The following is an 18,097-nucleotide window of genomic DNA, read 5'->3' as shown; positions in this document are numbered from 1 at the left end:
GACAGGTGGCACTGGCGTCAGAATAAAAGCGTTTACAAAGACACCCATCAACATTCAACAAGCACCATTCCAGAAGCAAGATATTTTGTCCAGCTTCAGCGACTACGTGCTTTCAAAGGTGAGATTGCATGTACACTTCCACAATTCACATACAATTTCTCGTACATTTTTCAGACTCACACAATTTTGACTCAAAGCTTCTGATAGATTTTCAAAAGAGTTGTACCAAGTTTTGTAATTGCGACTTCATATTTTTTAGTCAGTTTTTACAAAATATCCAACCATCAAACGAACTAAAATAAATTCCCCAAAATTCACTATACCAAAGGAGAACATTAATGGCCCAAAATGAAGGGAAAAAATGGATAATAAATCACCCACTCCAGTGGAAGCAACACTAACTAACTCTGTTAGCCTCCAACCCATCTAAGTCATCCCTAACTGCTCTCAAAGTTGCCCTTGCACACAAGAATTGTGCTAGGGGAACGGAGGATTCACACCTCAATGTCACAGCATTTACAAATTTGTAACTTGTAAGATTTAATGAGAAACCGAGATGGGAGTGGGTGGTCGAGAGCAACTGCAGATTCGATCAAAGAATTTATGTGTCAAAACTATCTCACTCAAAGTGATGTGTAATTGGAGAAAAGCTTCAACAAATTATCGGTAGTTTCAGGGTGGAATTTCCTCGCAAACAAGTAACACGGCCGTGTGGTACCATTCCATAGGCAAGGTTGCACCTGCACATCCCTCTATAAAAGCCCAAGGGGAGGAGGAAAAAAAGGAACAGAAGTCAGCCAACAGCTTATAAAAGAATACAGTACCCAAAACACCTTTAAGAAACTGTACCTTTTCATCACTTGTCACATGAATACTCAAATCGATTGACTGCAGAAAGATAAAACACTCAAAGTGTTACAGTCAAAACCATAAGAATAGCACAGTTCAAAACGAAAGTCCATGAGAATAATAACTAGAAATATAACAAGAAATACCAATCAGCCTTTAGACCGATTGATAATGACCCGCTGCATTGTGCGAGCTGGTCACGGTTTGTCCCTAGAGGAGACAACCTCACCCCCACTTCCACCTTTGTAGACACAATAATAACAAGGAATATAAGATCCATTTACACATGTAAATATAAAAATTTTACAGTCTTATATTTACATTTATAAGATCCCTGTTGTATTGACTATGTAACATGATATGATGGGCTTTTTGGAAGGAAAAGAGTAGGTATTTGATGGATGTTAGTAAACTCCAATCACTCATATTCAGCAGTGTCTGGAAAGAACAAAGACTACCGAGTCTGAGATAAATTGAACTCTCACTAAAAGTGCCAATGGCAGTACCCTTTCAACAACACACATTTAAATATGAGGCAAGACCATACCGTAATATTCTTCAGAAGTTCAGAAGTAACATCCTGAGTCCTATACAATTTTGGATGCCACTTTCTCTCAGACCAGTCAACATGTGTTACAGACCAGTTTGCTATTCCACCAGGATCAACTATCTGAATTCACATAAAAAATTAAAGTCATAAAGAGAAACCAAGATGAGGAAGGTAAAGTTGAAGGAATATGAGGAAGATTCTCACATGGAAAAATGTTGGCAAATAATGTTCATCGGCAATGCAATTTTTCCCTTCCAAACCAGGCTGAAATTATGTAAAAAAAGAAAGAAAGAAAGAAAACATGTCAATATCATAACATACACAAAATTTAGAAAGTCTAATTTACAAAATCCCAAAAGCAAGCAGTCACAAAAATTTGAGCACAGTTGTACAGTGAACAAATGCAAAATAACAGATAGTGCTTGAGCTTAAAACATGGAAGAAGGGTCCCAATGTAAAGCTCAATGTGACACCATCTGAAACATTATGCAATTTTGATTTTGATCATCCCGCTGTTCAGTGATGACATCATATAATATTATTATAGGATGTTGCCCACCCAAGTTATGAGAATGTGATACGGTTCCAGGTAGAGAACAAAAGTTAGATGCAAGCTTACAAAATATTTTGTTGGCAAAAAAATTGCACTTACTAGGTTTCATATTCCAATCAAAGTACAAAGAAAATGGGCAAATAATTAAGAAATTATTAAAAAACAAATGAATAACCAAAAAAATTAAAGCACTCATCAATCATGAACAAATTCAGAATTCTATATTCTGATTTATGACTCCTAACATCGGAGTTCCATTACCAAGGCAATGAAGATAACATTAAAAAATGTTCACTGTCTGGAGGGCACATGGATCAAACAAATTTTAGGAAGATCTCTTGAATCTTTTCTTTATTGAAAACAATTCCCTGATATCTCAACCTTTCTTTAATATTCAACTCTGAGAATCAAGAACAAAGGGTGCATCCAGCAAACCAAAAATCTTGGTACACTCACAAAACACAAGTAACATGATAAATATATAACAATCATACCCATGCAAGTAAATCTGTAGCTGTTTGAATAGAATGCAAGCCATATAGAACAGACCATACGCCTATAACAAAAGCATAGCTTAATTCAGAATAAAGGAAAACCTGCCTTGCAGTAATCGCGGAATTTGGTGTAGTAAAGGCTGTCAGCCATAACTATCACAGCATGTTGTCGCTTCATTGAGAACCACTGCATAAAAGTTCATTCATTAAAACTGCACAAATAAACTAAGAATCTAAATCAATGTGATCTATGCTGAAGAATCTAAACAAAAAGCTCAATTGCCAACATGACACCATGTCCAGAACTCACACACACATGTTTCTTGCATGTTGAACATTATACACGTATTAAATCAAGAACCCACATTTAAGGTTAAATAGACAAATGCTAAGGGATGATCATGACTAGTAAGAATTACAAAAGCCAATGATGGAAAATATGAAATCAACATACAGCATTATTTTCCTTAGTTTGATCTGGAATAATAATAAAGGCCGCATGTAGTTTGATCTGGCATAATAATAAAGGCCACATGAAAAATAGAGCCATATGGTCATAGTGGCTTGGAGAAAGTATACCTGTGCACCCTTTCTAAAGTCTTTCAACTCAATTTCAGGTAACATGTGCTCTGAATACCTACCATTCCCATGTGGACCAGGATCATAAAAGCTGAAAACAAAAGGACATGTCCATCAGGAAGGGAAAACCAATTTGGAAAATAAAGATCTTCAATTTTACTCCATTAGTTGCGATTGACCTCTTGCAGTCCAAACGATAACATTTTTATAGAAGTAATAACGGACAGGAGAGCCTAACACAACAGAAGAACACAGGGTAACTACCGTGTAAGAGAACAGGGCTTACCAATCAAGATAGCTCATGTTCGAGTACATCAGATAGTTGTAGATGTGGTCAAACTTGTACAATGGCACGCAACTGCAATGTCAGGTGGTCAAAATTATATCAAATTCAGATTATTTTATAGATTGAAAAGATAAAAGCTACAAAAGATATAATGTTCTACCTATCAGAAAGTAACACAAAGTGTTGGTTATCAGGATCTCCAAGAGCATTTGCCAATAGGCGTCTCTCTGCATCAATCATTGAAATTTGTCCCCATATCACCTGCAAAAATTTGCCCATGCAGAATTGATTAGTTTTCATTAGTGATTTGAGAGATATGAAATCTATTTTTCAGTCTAAGAAACTTAAAACTACAAAATATGGTTTTCATTATGTCTATTTTGATGGGATAGTTCAACCATTCATCACATATATTTTATGGGCAGTCCCACCAATGATAGTCACAATGGTAATGTTAGTGTTATCATTACACCATAATATGAATAAATTAACTAGTTTTACCAACTGCTTGGGGCTTAAGCGAAGATTTAGTACATCAATATCCGGCAGTACAATAATGATGTTGAAACAAATAGCAGTCCTTTACCAATAGTCTGCCAGCATGTTTAGATTATCCCACTCTCAGAGTAACTATTAATCTGTCAAAATTTGTTTTAAAGCTTCATCTATCACAAACAGGATAGTTTTTACAAGATTAATGATGATGTTTTGGTTCATCATCATTAAAGAGGGCTGACCACAGAACAGATGGACAACTGAAGAAGGCAACAGGCCACCACTGATTCATCTTTCAAAGGCTGACACTTGACATTATTAACAAAGCAGGGGAAAATGATCAATCAGGGAAAGGAAAGTCGACACCTTATATAAGGAACAGGACTCCAAGAGCACCATGGCGTTATCCTAAAAAAGCATCTTATATGGGTGGATTAAAACAAGCCAAATCCTATAAATTCATCTAACATGTCTTTCTTTTCTTAAGAGCTCCTGATAACAAAATACGAGATCTATGGTGCAAGTACGTTTGAGAAATCATTGCCCAACTATCTACCCTTGATAATACAGAACATGAACCTAGAAATATCTAATCAATCTGTTATGTAGAAAGAAGACCAGGTACCAGAAGGCAAGAAACTATATATAACTGAAAACTAATGGAGAAACTAAAAGACTGCAAAGCCCTTAAACAAATGTAACAAATAGGAAAAGTAGAAAAGCAATAAGATACGCTTTTAAACATACATCAAAAAGTGTGGAAAATCAAAGTAAGACATGAATATATTAAAAGGCAGACATAGCATATTGACATTAAATTTACAGACCTGGTCGCTGCGTACATCTCGATCAACAAAGTAACGGCTCACATGAACTGGTTTTTCCTTGGATGCATGCACATAAACAGAGAATCTGTCCTCATGGCCCTGCCGATAAATTAGCTTCAGCAACAGATACAAGTAGTGTAACAGAACATACAACAAGAAGGAAAGTCCACCACAAACACTAACAGTTTTGACATTTATTACAACTTATTAACATTCCATCACCTCAACACCTAAACTACACAGTCGACATCATGCACATCCACACAGATATCTGAGTTAGCTAAATCATTTGTGCAAACTGCAAACCACCTAATATCTATACACTGTATATATGTATATATAACAATCTAAATCATTAAAACAGTTTCGCCATGTTCAGGAGCATCAGCAGTTACAGTTCAGAACAGCTTGCAACTTAACAATATTGACAATGTTTTTCAATTGAAACTTCACTGGAACATGTTATACCAGTCAATAATGTCTTGACTCTTGAGATATTACAATTTCTTTTGGGACAAGAATCACATCTCCAACGATAACTGCTGGAAATGAATCCTTGTTAAATAAGCTTCCAAGCAAGATTATTTGTACAACTACATTTTGGAGTCCTTGCATCATCTCTTCAAACATATTAATGGATCTAAAACAAACAAAATGATGTCTATCAGTATACCTTTTTTTTTTCCTTCTAGAGTTCTTTTACATTTTTTTTCCTATTATATGCATGAAAAACCTTTCCCAGAAACTTCCTTAAATAAACTTGCTTTCATCCAAATCATTTGAGCATTCATCAAAACCATCTTATCTATATTAAAAATTTAGAATAGTAAGACTTCTCCACTAGTTAATGGAATGTACCAATTTTCTAGCCCATCTGATCCACAAGGAGAAAAACTTTAAATGCATATATGGACAAGTTAAAAAATGAAAAATTCATAGATGGGAACTAACAGTCCTCAATTGATGTAGAGCAAAACCTTATCAATAAACTCAAGATTGGTGAATCGTTCAAATATGCTTACATATATACTATGGAAGCTGGTCAGAAATATGAACACACAAAAGCTCCAACTATGCTTGTGAAAGTTATAAACCAAAACTTAAAAACCATTTCTTTGATCCAATAGCTTTAAAGTCAATAGTTGACAAAAATTCCAAAAGTAAATGAACATGAAGAGAATGTCTAGAAAAGCAATGCATATTTAACATAAAAGTGCGATAGAAAGCTTACAGAGAAAAATTTGTCCCAGAGTTTCTCGAAAGGTAACAAACTGGTAGTCAAAAACATAAAAGCAATTTTAGCTTTTTTTGTAGGAATAGAAGGTGTATTCAAAATTTCCCTAACCACAATACGAGAAGCAATTTCTTCATCCGTAAATTCCCTTGTAGGAGCAGGTGGAAGCCAGTCTGTTAGAACCTTGCAACCTCTCGAAGAAAATACATAACAAGCGCTACTGCTTTGTGGTGGATAGATATAAGCACAGACTAGAAACAGGCTGACCATTGAAACCAAAATTATAATCCACATTGGCCTCTTCAAAGGAGGGCGGTGGCGAGCTCCATGCAAGATCTGCACATCACCCATGCCTAGACGCCACAATTGAGGTGTCTTCATCTACTACAAGCACATCTGAAAAGAAACTCCTAATGATGCATCCCTTTCCTCACAGCCACATTTCACCACTCTCTCTCAAACAAGGAATTAGGACTTTAAAGCAAGCAGCGAGTCCCCAACAGAGTGAGAAAAATCTGAAGTCAAGGGTACAGATAATTAATTGGTGTAACATAAACCATCAATTATTACACCATATTTGAATTTCATAATTGATAATCAGGTGTAAACCCAGGAACGAGTAAAAAAAGGAGAAGTTTCCTTTTCAAAAAGTGGGACAGAGATTCTTCAATGCTTTGCAATATCCAATAGGAAACCATTTATAAGCAGATACACCTTTCGCAAACAAAATTAGAAAAAACAGCACCATCATGACATCATTAACCCAAACTAATCAACAGAGAAATTATAACAAAACCATTAACCGAAACAAGCATGCAGCAAACTCCAGAACATAAGAGATAATGTAGGAAGTGTGTAAAGTCAAAAGCACCTTCACAGTCAAACCAAGATAGCACTTGAAATTTACTTTGCTAATACCCCAGAATCTAAATTCTAAAACTTAAAATCTTTACTTTCATTCCCTCTTCTTCCTATCTTTTGTAAACAAACAAACAAAAGGTGCATGCTCTTTGAACAATTAAAGATAAAAACCAAACAATAACAACAGATCAAATATTAAAAAAAAAAACAAGATCAAGAAACTTAAAGAAATAAACCAAGCTGGATACTAACAATTCAAAGTCCTCAATTTGCCCAACTACTAAAACCAAACCCCATATTCCCAACTTCACCGATAAATACATATAAAAAAACCATCCCCTAAAAAAAGTCAAACCAATCCAACACACCCTCCTACAGTTCCAAGGCATACCCAGAACCAATTACTCATTCAAAATCCAAATCCAAAAACAAAACTAAAATGCACATCAATTGCACTTTAGCCAACCCCTTCCCTTTCTAAAATTCAAGATTTCCACACTTTCACTCACACCCCTGTTTGGTTCCCGAGATAACACAACCAAATAAAACACAAGAAAGAAAAGAACCAATTTTCTCTTGCATACTCGATCAGCCATTCACTCAACCTGGATAAAACACTCACTTAGATCCATGCAACTATACAAAATCCTAATAACAATACAGCCACGTCCAAAAGATTCCTTCTTTCCTCTCCTTCCACTCTCTTTTTTCTCAAAAACCAATCAAAAAACAAGAATCAAAATCTCTCCGCGTCAACGAAACATCCACAATGAATGAGACTAGAACAAGAAAACCAACGATAACCATACCTGATAAAGCTGAACAGAGAAGAACCAGATCTTAAATCATGTCAATCTATTCAAAAACTGGATTCAAAAAGATCAAATCTTTCACCTCCTTATTGGCTAATCAAGATCTGGGGCCACACAAAACAAGAAATAAAAAACACAAAGACCCAGAAAGGGAAAGACTATATTTATATATAGAAAGAAGCAAGAGAGTGCTGAGTTTGTATTCGTTTATGTGTTGTGTTTTGTTGTAGGTTTCTTCTACATGTTGTTTAGTGCCTTTTCTTTCCTTCTTTCTTTCTGTTTATTTCTTCTTCTTCTTTTTCCTTTCTTTCTCCCTCTATGTAATAAAATGAGAAAGTCTTATGTAGTATCGGTCGTTGTTTAGGGCTGCACTGTTCCAAACATAGAAACAGGAAACGAATTAAAGCCGGCGAATTATATTTGTTAATTAAATTTATTCATTTCACAATAATTAAGGTTTTTTTTTTTAAGTGGACTCATTGGTTATTAGAGGGTGCTTGACAGTATGGTAGTGGTTGTTTTTTAAATAATTTTTTGTTTTGAAATGTATGCCACTAATTTTTTTTATTTAAAAAAAATTATTTTTGATATCAGCACATCAAAACAATTCAAAACGTACAAATTATATTAAATTTTAGTAAAAAAATTAAATTTTTTGAACATGTTCAAAGTGTGGTTTCAGGTTTGGAATCGTGTTTTAATCAGAGTTTTTTATAAATTTAAAATTAATTAATTTAATATTTTTATATTATTTTTATAGACTGATATTAAAAATAAATTTTTAAAAATAAAAAAATATATTATTTTAATATATTATTAAATCAAATACATTTTAAAAAACATTCAGTCATGAACACTCGTTTCTTACAAAAAAAAATTATATTATCAATTTAATAGCTAAGAATTTATGTTTTCTATTTTTGTAAGAAGTAAATTTAATTTTGATAGATTAAAATTAATTTAAGATACCATCAATCATAAAATAAAACAATGTATCATTTTGCAAAATATATTTCTTATATATATAGATTTGTTCAAATTTCCATAAATATTAGGTACAAGGGAAGCATCGGCGGAACAATTCAAACGAATATTAGTACAACAATATACCATGATATATTTGATATTGTAATAAGAGTTATTTTTTAAAATATTATTTATTTAAAAATATATCAAAATAATATTTTTTATTTTATTTTTAATATCAATACATCAAAAAAAACTAATTTCAAACAAAAAATATTAATTTTTTTATAAAAATATTTTCCAACCACAAAAATAAAACAAACAAAACCCAAATTTTCTATCAAAGCCAGACCACAATAGAATATAATAATACCTCTCTCATTGTATGGATTTTGCAAGCCTTATGACTGGTGGTTGCCACCGAGTGGCGGAGCCAAGATTTTTTAAATGAGGAAGTAAATTATTAACAAATATTTAATATTATGTATTATGTAGACATGCATTATATTAAGAAATCAATTTGAAATATATGTATTAACTCATATCAAATAAAATTAATTTAAAAATACTTTCAAAATAAAAAAAAAACTTACGTTATAATTGTTCTTTTTGAGTTTTATATTTTAAAATCGCTTCATAATAACTTTATTATCAATCTCATTAAAGATATTTTTATTAATATATACAATCAAACTGTCATTCATCTATTTTTAGTTTAGGATGGGTTCAATGCTTGTGTTTTCTAAATCTTCCAAAGACTAATGAAGTTCTTAACAACAATTTTATACTGACATATGGTAGAGTGTAGCTAAACCCATAACTTAAAAGGACTGTTATGATAAATTGATGTTGTTATTGTTGACTTATTGTTTTCTACAGGTAGGTTAAACATAAATGTTAAATATTTTTTTTATTTCTCTATTGTGTCCTTAATTTTTTGAGTTGTCCTGTACTTCATTTTTAATCACTATTAAAATCATCGCTATCCATCTTCAATATGAAATTCTTAGTAAAATACTTATCAATTCATTAAAACTCATTTCAATTCATATCCATATGCATATAATATTACTCACACACATTAATTTAACAAAATTTTAAATTATTATAAATCCTAACATTTTCAATAATTAACTGTAAAGGAATAAAACTAAAATTAAACAATGAAACAAATAGAAAAAAAAACTTACATAAAGCATAAAGCACAAGAGGTTATTTACTTAACTAATTAATAGTTTAGGACTTGAAGAGAAATTTTGTAAAAGAAAGAGAGGCAAGAATAGCAGCTCAAAAGAAAGAAGAAAGGCTCTCAGTTAATTAATGAAAGAAAGAAAAAAATTAGTGAAATGTACTAAACATATACATTATATATCATATTATGTTGTAAGTTACCAATAGCTAACTTGGGTTAATTAGTAGCCAGTAAAGAAAATTAAATATGTTTAAATATTATTAATATTCTAATATAAAAAGTATTTAAAAAACAAAATTAAAGGGGCAATTGCATATTTTAATATAAAAAATATATTGAAAAAAAAAAATTAAAGGGGCAATTATCTTCTTTTGACACTATGCGGCTTTGCCATTGTTGCCACCCTTACAAAATTATTCTCTTTTTTTCTTTTTATTTTTTGATGTAGTCTGAAGATGTTCACTTTTACATAAAAAGAAACTTGTTTTCAAGACCCAATTTCTTCTACTAATTGTTTCAAACATTTTTATCTTTTCATCAAACAACTATTCCTCTATAATCCTGTTCAAAAATACTTTCTGTAATCAAAATACATTAAAAAAACAGAAAAAAATACTACTTCTATTTCTAGACCAATAAATCAACAAAAAATAATAATAATAAAAGTAAAATCTTATTTATTTTTGCGTTTTAAAAACATTTTTGAAAAAAATTGATCTGAATGTTCCTAGCAATAAGCATTGAACGTTCCTAGAAACACACTACTTGCATTCTTTTTCTCTTTATCCTTTTTTCATTTATTGATAAAAAAATTATAAATAATTTATAAAGTTATTAAATTACAATAATTTTCTTGCATATTGTCATTAAAAATATTTCATAAAGTTATCAAATTCTTCTTAGATCCATTAATAAAATATTGATGTAGCGGTTAATGCACTATTATATCCCTGTAAGGATGAGAATACAAGTTCGATCTCTAGAAAATATATTTATTAAAAGAAACAACAATGAACCCCGAACAAATCTAATCTTATCTTTTAAAAGGATGTTAAAATAGCTGCATAAGAAAGAGAAAAAAAAAAACTTCTTAAATCTGTTTTTAAACAGATCTTCTATGCGTCAAACCGATATATTTATATAAAATTATTTTATTTCTTATAAAATTCAAACCTCAAACAATGATACGTATAAATCGGGGAACCTACCAATCTTAGATGTTTACTAGTTACTAATAACATAATCCTTTTTATAATTAATATTGGTGGGGTCCACATACATATTTACAAAATACTTCACGTGGAGAGGGTCAGCTGTTAGCTGTTCACCTTATCAAGTATCCATGTACTCCTCTATCATGGGTCCACCACTCATACGCAAATATAAAATAAGATTCCATTGTACACACAAAATTTTGTGTGGTAAAAATAATATCAAGATTACAATAATAAATTTAATTAAAAAACCTCTCTCTTGTGCATAAATTCTTTAATTAACCGTTAGGTCTGGATCTTACTTAGAATGGAAAAATATTCACACGTGTGTTAGATTTTAATTTAATTTGATTTGATAAAGATTAAAAATATTCATATGAGTTTGAAAGTTTTAATCGTGTGAGCTTTTAGCTTGTTTTGATTTCATAAAAACAAAATCTATTTATACAAGTATGAAAGATTTTGCTCATTTGCTTACTTGGTTTGATTTGATTAGGTAAGGACTTTGATCCTCTTGATAGATCATAATCAAATATGTTTTATTTAGAAGATATTTTAGAAAAAATAATAAAAAAATTATTTAAAATACTCTAAGGATATTCAAGTAAGAACTATAAGATGTATTTCGGCTTAGTTTTTAATTTTTTTTGAGTCAAAACTCAATAAATTTAACCAGTTTGATCACAACAATCTTTGGATCATAGACCTAGATTTTTTGAAATTTTAATGTCTATATCCATTGTTCTTTTTCGTTTAAATTTTTGTAACATGGCTTTGTGCATCTAAGCCTATGTTTAATTAATTAATTATGTGGTCACCCTAAGAGACAAATTAATTATTAACCATTTTTATGTTTAATTACTCTATTTTTTTTAGAAAAATATACTTGTTATCTTATAAGATGGACACATTTTCACATATGTTTTTAGTTCTGGTTCATTATTCAATTGATCTCCTCATAAAAAAAATAAAAAAAAATGTTCTCATTCTTTCTATTACTTGAATTATAAAATGAGCATTTATTTAAAATTCTTTCTTTCTGTTTTAAATTTTATTCTAGAACGCAATATAAGTAGACTTTTATTACTAATCCCACTCTGGAAGAGCTTCGTTGCTCCTTTCTTTTTCTGCGTATAACTCGTGGAATTGTCATTTTATCATGCAATTATTAGGGAATATTCAGAAACTCACCATTTCTTCTTTAATTTATTTCCTGTTAAAATAAGGTATTGTTAATTTCTAGAAGTAGTAGAATGGTCTCCATGCACTGCATCTGCTTCTGCTTCTGCTTCTGCTTCTGCTTCTGCTTCTGCTTCTGCTTCTCCTTTATTTGAATTGTATTAGTGTTGACGTCTAAGATCAATTTCGGAGTCTAAGACTTGAATTTTGACCATTGAGAGGTGAACGGTAAACGTGAGACAAAAGCCTTTTCTATATATAAGAGAAGACCTTTTCATGGATTTTATATTTGCTTCTTAGCAGATTAATTATATATTCTATAAAGGTGACTCGTGATATATTACCGATCATATCAAATCTTTTCTATATATAAAAAAATATTCAGGTAATGAAAGATGAAAATATATTAATGAAAAATCCTATAAAAAACAAAAAGAGAGAGAGAAATATTAATCTATAATTGAATAAATAATAAAAGATGAAATTAAGAAAATATAAACTTTCTTTTAAAAAAACTCAAACAAATCCAACCGAATCTTCTAAATATAAGTTAATTTCTCAAATTACATCTTGTTGAATCTTAGACTTGGGCTTAATCAATTCCCAACCAATTTAGATTGTTGAAAGATGAAATTGAAAAAAATATTATTTTTTAAAAAAATTCAAGGTAAAAAAACAACAATCAAAAGAATGAAGATAAAATTTGATAGGAAAAAAACAGGAGGATGAAATCATAAAAAAATCAATTTTAAAAATTATCTAAAATAAAATAAATAGAAATTAAAAAGAAAGAAGGCAAATCTAATTAACACGTGAAAAAACTAGAGGAGGATGGAATTAAAAAAAAAATTCTAAATCAGGCATGAAAATTGAGGTAAAAAGAGAGAAAAAAGTTCATCGACACTAAATCAGAGGTTGTTGACCACACACGCAACCTAAGGATAAAGGGTTGCCGAGACAATTCAAATGTTGCCTTAGAAATTGATATAGAGCTTCTGGGTGATGATACATGCTCTATTCAAAAAGCATTACCGACACCTGCATCAACCACCTTTTTATTAATATTTATGATAATTAAATTACTAAATCACCGCTAAGTTAATTTGATTATATATAAAAAAACCATACTAATAAGATGAAAACACTGATGGACATCAACTCTTTATTTTTTAATTTAAAAAATAATTAAGTCATTTTACTTTGTTAAAACAAATGAAAAAACAAAAAAGCATTTGAATGCCAATTTAATCTATATATAGTGGTCATTAAGTCATTTCACTCTATCAAAAAAAATAAAATGAAAAGGATCAATATGATAATCGCCAATAAATCATGAAAATTAACAACAGGGCCAAAGGTCCAAAATTAAAGTCTAACCGACAATATATAATCATGAAAATTAACAACAGTACTTTATGAAAAAAGGCTGACGGCCCAAAACAAAGAACTGAATAACACTATCTGCAGAGAATATTCAGAAGGAGATTGCTTTATTGGGCTAATGAAGAGGCCTTGGATGCCGCATAGAATGAAAGAAATGAGCTGATAAAATTTAGTTATATTCAGCAGAAATGGTCCACATTTCACTGCAATAATAAAATCAATGACCAGATTTTTCAAATGCTATAATAACTAAGGGTTTGTGTTGTGTAAATTATTAATTACAATCAAACTGTAAACTTAATTAATTTATTAAAAAATATTTTTAAATGCATAAAACCATAAAATATTTTACAATAATTAATAAACAATATCATTCAATTATTTCTAATATCCTTGCTCTACTCCTGCCCTACCACCACTTCACCATCAACCCTATCATCGTCCTTATTGCTGCCACCGCCCTTTTAACTAAGGATCTTGTCATTTTTGCAACCTGGTTGATGCATGGCTGAGTAAACTTCCTTGCTTCCTGTAAGAAATGCCCTTGTCACTGGAAGAAAAGTCTAGCAGATAACCATAATTTAGGAGAAAAAGGTTTCAACTTCTTTTGTCTTACTTTCAAGCAAGGACCAGCCATTTCTTGTACGTTGATAGCATGGTGTAATGCAGTCTTCTTCCATGCATGGAAGAGCTCATCACACTTGGTAGTTTGTGGTGGAATGCATTCCCAAAGATAGCTTATACAGTTCAACAACCAGTCCTTGAACATGGGGATCCATTTCTTGACAATGAAAGATGGACAGCAGAATCAGACTAAACGATCCACTTGATTTCCCCATAATTCTAACACTTCAATATAAATTGGAAGTAAAACATGTAAATTAACCAAAATCTCCATCTTTCTTGATTCTTTGTTGCTATGTTCTCTTGTGTAGGACTAAGATACATTGACATAAAAGGAACTAGAGCAAAGGAAATTCTACAGATTGAGTTTGCTTTCAAGAAATTTATCAAGAAAGTTGTACTCTGTTTTGACTTCTTAGCAAGAAGCACTAGGAAAATGACGAGAAGTTGTTCGGACAACTCACATTATAAATTGTTTCAGTGTGGTGCTCGGCCCACTTGTCAAATTGAGATTTCTTTTCTAGCACCTGGTGATCAAATAAAAGAATTGTGAAAGGGAATTATGTACAATAAGTAGGATTCTTCAATACAAGATTTCTCTGGAAATCTATCAAGATGTTTGTTCACAGAATGTTCAAAGTTGAGTTTATTGAATTGTAAGACAAACAATCCAAAGGATCAAACCTTCTGAACTGTCATGTCCAAGGCTTGTCTCCCGTGTTCATCCCAGTGAGTCACCACATGGTACTGCTTATGGAAAAAACAAGAGAATGAGAAAAGGAAAATATTTTGTAGAAACACACCCCCTCCAAATATGCCTGAAAACAACATTATTTACCTTAAAATTAGAAAAATAAACTGTAAGCCAATGTGGAAACCATTCTCCATGAACCTGAACCTGGTTAATTAAGAACAGAGATCTTTATTTTTTTCTGACTCAAACGTTAAACCAAGGTTACCAATCTTTCACACGACAGAAATTCAGAACATGTAGCATATGGATACTGGTTTTTGTATAGCTTATAGCAATAAGCTCTGCATTCAGGCAATTATGTAACTAGAGAAATCTAAAATTCCTACCTGATATCAGTGAGAGGAGACAAATCAGCGAAGGTGTAACGAGCCGAATACTTGTGAGGCTCGTGAAATGAAAACAAAATTAAAAAAGAAACAGCAACGATCTCAGCAAAAACATTACTTACAGTTTCTAATTTCAAACTAAGCTCTTTGTTTTTTTTCTCAGCTACATATGCTCGGATTTCAACAGAATCTTTTTCCTGACTTTGTGATTCTAATTCCTTTCTAAGTTTGTCAACCTGTCACGAATAGTTAAATCTTAAAGATCTGTTCGAAATTAGTTGCTAGATAGGTAATGCACGAACAACTAACCTGCTTCTCAAGTTCACCGATCCGAGCATATGATTTACTTGACTGTTCTTTGACATCTATGACTCCTTTTGGCTAATGAAAAAGAACAGAAAAAAAATCAATAATAGGGAAATATTTATTCTGGATGAACAGTTAACTTCATGTCTTGAAGAATCAACTGTTCAGTGAAACTTGAACCATACCTGGAGTGATTCTATCTCACTCATTAATGAATCAATGCTTTTGGATTTCTCATGAATGATCATCTCCATCTGTCTAATTTTCTCATCCTTGCTTCTTATTTCACGGGTTCTGTCATCAATCCTTGACTCTTTATCAACATGAAGAAGAAGAAAGAGCATGGTCAATGAGGTAGTCAAACTGAATGCCAAAACATGTATCTCAATGACCAGGAGTTAATTAACTGGAAATGCACAGAAAGATGAGAAGATCCACCTGGGTAAGTTCAGAAATGAAAGAAAAAGAGGAATAGACGAAATCTAAGAGCAAAGAATCTGCCAAGTAAAAAGCCATAAAATTTGCATTCTCAACATCATATATACTCCACCGCTTGCTTGAGCCCAACGGTGTTTTGCCGAAATCTCTTTTAATTTGTCAGGAACTCATGAAAAATTCCCCTCATTTTTAAACTATAATTATTCCATCCATTCTCATTTGGGAGGTTAATAAACTGTATATTGATCTGTACAGTAAGAAAAGCTTGACTGGGCATGGTCTGCTCACTTGGCAAGGTTTTCTTCTATTAATTTCCAATCGAAAAGTTCAGCTACACCTAAGATTATGAAGCATACACACAAGTTTCACACGGTGGAGAGTATCTACAAATTATGAAGCAACACATTCTCAATGACGACAAACCCACACACTTTGTCAGCAACCAAACAGACCAATCTATCGAAATACCACTGCACATCAGAGCCCATGTTGCACTAATAATACCACACACACACATAAAGAAAGAGGGAAAACCTAACACAGAGATATGGGACTTGAGTTGGTCAAGTATATCTTCCAAAGAAAAACGTTGAGGCTCTGGCTCTGGCTCTGATGTAATATAGGTGAAAGAAAGTGATATCAATAACAAGAAGAGCAATTTTATGGAGCCTGCCATGGATGAAGGTTCCAAACAAACACAAACAAGAGAGAAATACAGAGAGCTTTTGACTTCCCAAAGATTTTTACAGGTTTCTCTTTTTACACTAGATTGATCCATGTTCCACTTCGTCCTCCATAGTTTAAGACTTATCATTGTTACCCTTATAGTTCCATTAGTATACTCGGATATCAAACAGTCCAGGTATTCATGGATCAGGATCCCAAACAACTCCCAAGGGCCGTCGACTTTATTAAAAAAATCAGAGTGAAGTTTAATCGGGAAAGCAGGGCCCGGCTATGAAATACAAAAGGCCAATGACAGACAGCCGCACCCTGTGATCGATGTTTCCTTTTCATATTAATACTAGTTAAATGCCCTGCCCGATTTTGCGAGTCAATTATTTTTTGTATTTTTTTAAAAATTAAGATCTAAAAGTGTTAGGTTTTCTTGCAATGTTATACCAAAGCATCTTAAGTTTGGTTGAAACGCTTGATCCAAAAATAATATTTATAATATTAATAATAACATTAAACTTGAGTTGACCCTTGGCATAAAAGTATCTGCACTGCAATACAAGACCCAATAGCATTGGACGTGGGTCTGGCTGCAAGGTCGTATTATAAAAATATGATAATTAAATAGATTAGTTAAAAAGAAAAAAACAAAAAAAAACCATCATGAAGAAAAAAACTAATAAAAAAGAAGAAAAAAATATGAATTAACTGAGTTAACCTTTCAAATCAGGTTAACCCGTCAAACCTTGAATTCACATCGTGAAAGTTTGATAATTAAAAAGAAAAAAACAAATTAATGGGTTAACACAGAATTAACTGGGCTAACTTGTCAAACCAGGTTAGCCTGTCAAATCCGGAATCCGTGTCATGAAAGTTTGATAACTAAATAGAAAAAAATTTAACATTAACAATTTAAATTAAATAAAAAAATTAATTAAAAAAAAACAAAAGACATCATCTTTTTCATTGTGGACTGCACCGTGCAGTCCACAGTCAAAGGCACAAAAACAACAAAAAAACAAAAAGAAAAACTAAAGGCATCAGTCGAGAACTACTTAGAAAAAAATTTAATATTAATAAACTAAATTAATTAAATAAAATGAATTAAAAATAAAAAATAAAAGAAAAAAAATCTCTAAGAAGAAAAAAAACTAAATAGAAAGAAATTTAACATTAACAAACTAAACTAAACGAAAAAAAATTAAAAAGAAAAAAAAGTAAAAAAAATTACAGGTTAACTCGTCAAATTAGGTTAACCCGTTAAACCCGGGATTCGTGTCATGAATGTCTGGTAACTAAATAAAAAAAGTGAAAATTAACAAACTAAACCAAACAAAAAAAAATTAATTAAAAAGGAAAAAAATCCGGGTTAACTCGTCAAACCATGTTAACTCGTTAAACCCAGGATCTGTGTCATGAAAGTCTGATAACTAAATAAAAAAAATTAACATTAACAAACTAAATTAAACAAAAATAATTTATGAAAATAAAAAAACAAAA

The 18,097-nt window shown here is 31.5% G+C and overlaps 2 protein-coding genes across 5 annotated transcripts; both read right to left on the bottom strand.

Annotated features, from left to right (window-relative positions):
* Positions 1-208: 208 nt before the first annotated feature.
* On the bottom strand, positions 209-7,901 carry LOC133689760 (glycosyltransferase BC10-like). The gene is made up of 11 exons (XM_062109778.1): positions 7,538-7,901; positions 5,865-6,382; positions 4,634-4,732; positions 3,472-3,572; positions 3,312-3,383; positions 3,026-3,116; positions 2,553-2,633; positions 1,604-1,663; positions 1,397-1,519; positions 850-888; positions 209-752 (listed from the first exon to the last, which is right to left on the bottom strand). Exons 2-11 carry the CDS (start codon positions 6,246-6,248, stop codon positions 624-626), a joined length of 1,179 nt encoding a protein of 392 aa, XP_061965762.1. The 5' UTR covers positions 6,249-6,382; positions 7,538-7,901; the 3' UTR covers positions 209-623.
* A 5,863-nt stretch (positions 7,902-13,764) lies between these two features.
* LOC133689067 (uncharacterized) lies at positions 13,765-16,722 on the bottom strand. Of its 4 annotated transcripts, none has more exons than XM_062108786.1 (9): positions 16,457-16,722; positions 15,670-15,890; positions 15,488-15,559; positions 15,301-15,414; positions 14,937-14,996; positions 14,783-14,845; positions 14,563-14,625; positions 14,091-14,255; positions 13,765-14,003 (listed from the first exon to the last, which is right to left on the bottom strand). In XM_062108786.1, the coding sequence occupies exons 2-9, from the start codon at positions 15,826-15,828 to the stop codon at positions 13,884-13,886; spliced, it is 816 nt and encodes a 271-aa protein (XP_061964770.1). In that variant the 5' UTR covers positions 15,829-15,890; positions 16,457-16,722; the 3' UTR covers positions 13,765-13,883. The 4 variants fall into 4 exon arrangements, with proteins under 4 accessions (XP_061964770.1, XP_061964767.1, XP_061964768.1 ...); XM_062108783.1 differs by having other exon boundaries at positions 15,670-15,797; XM_062108784.1 differs by lacking the exon at positions 15,301-15,414 and having other exon boundaries at positions 15,670-15,797; positions 16,457-16,717.
* Positions 16,723-18,097: the final 1,375 nt, after the last annotated feature.

The sequence above is a fragment of the Populus nigra genome, chromosome 3, assembly GCF_951802175.1.
Source record: "Populus nigra chromosome 3, ddPopNigr1.1, whole genome shotgun sequence".
NCBI lineage: Eukaryota > Viridiplantae > Streptophyta > Magnoliopsida > Malpighiales > Salicaceae > Populus > Populus nigra.
The sequence above is the reverse complement of the archived record's forward strand: the minus strand, read 5'-3'. Positions and strand labels throughout refer to the sequence as shown.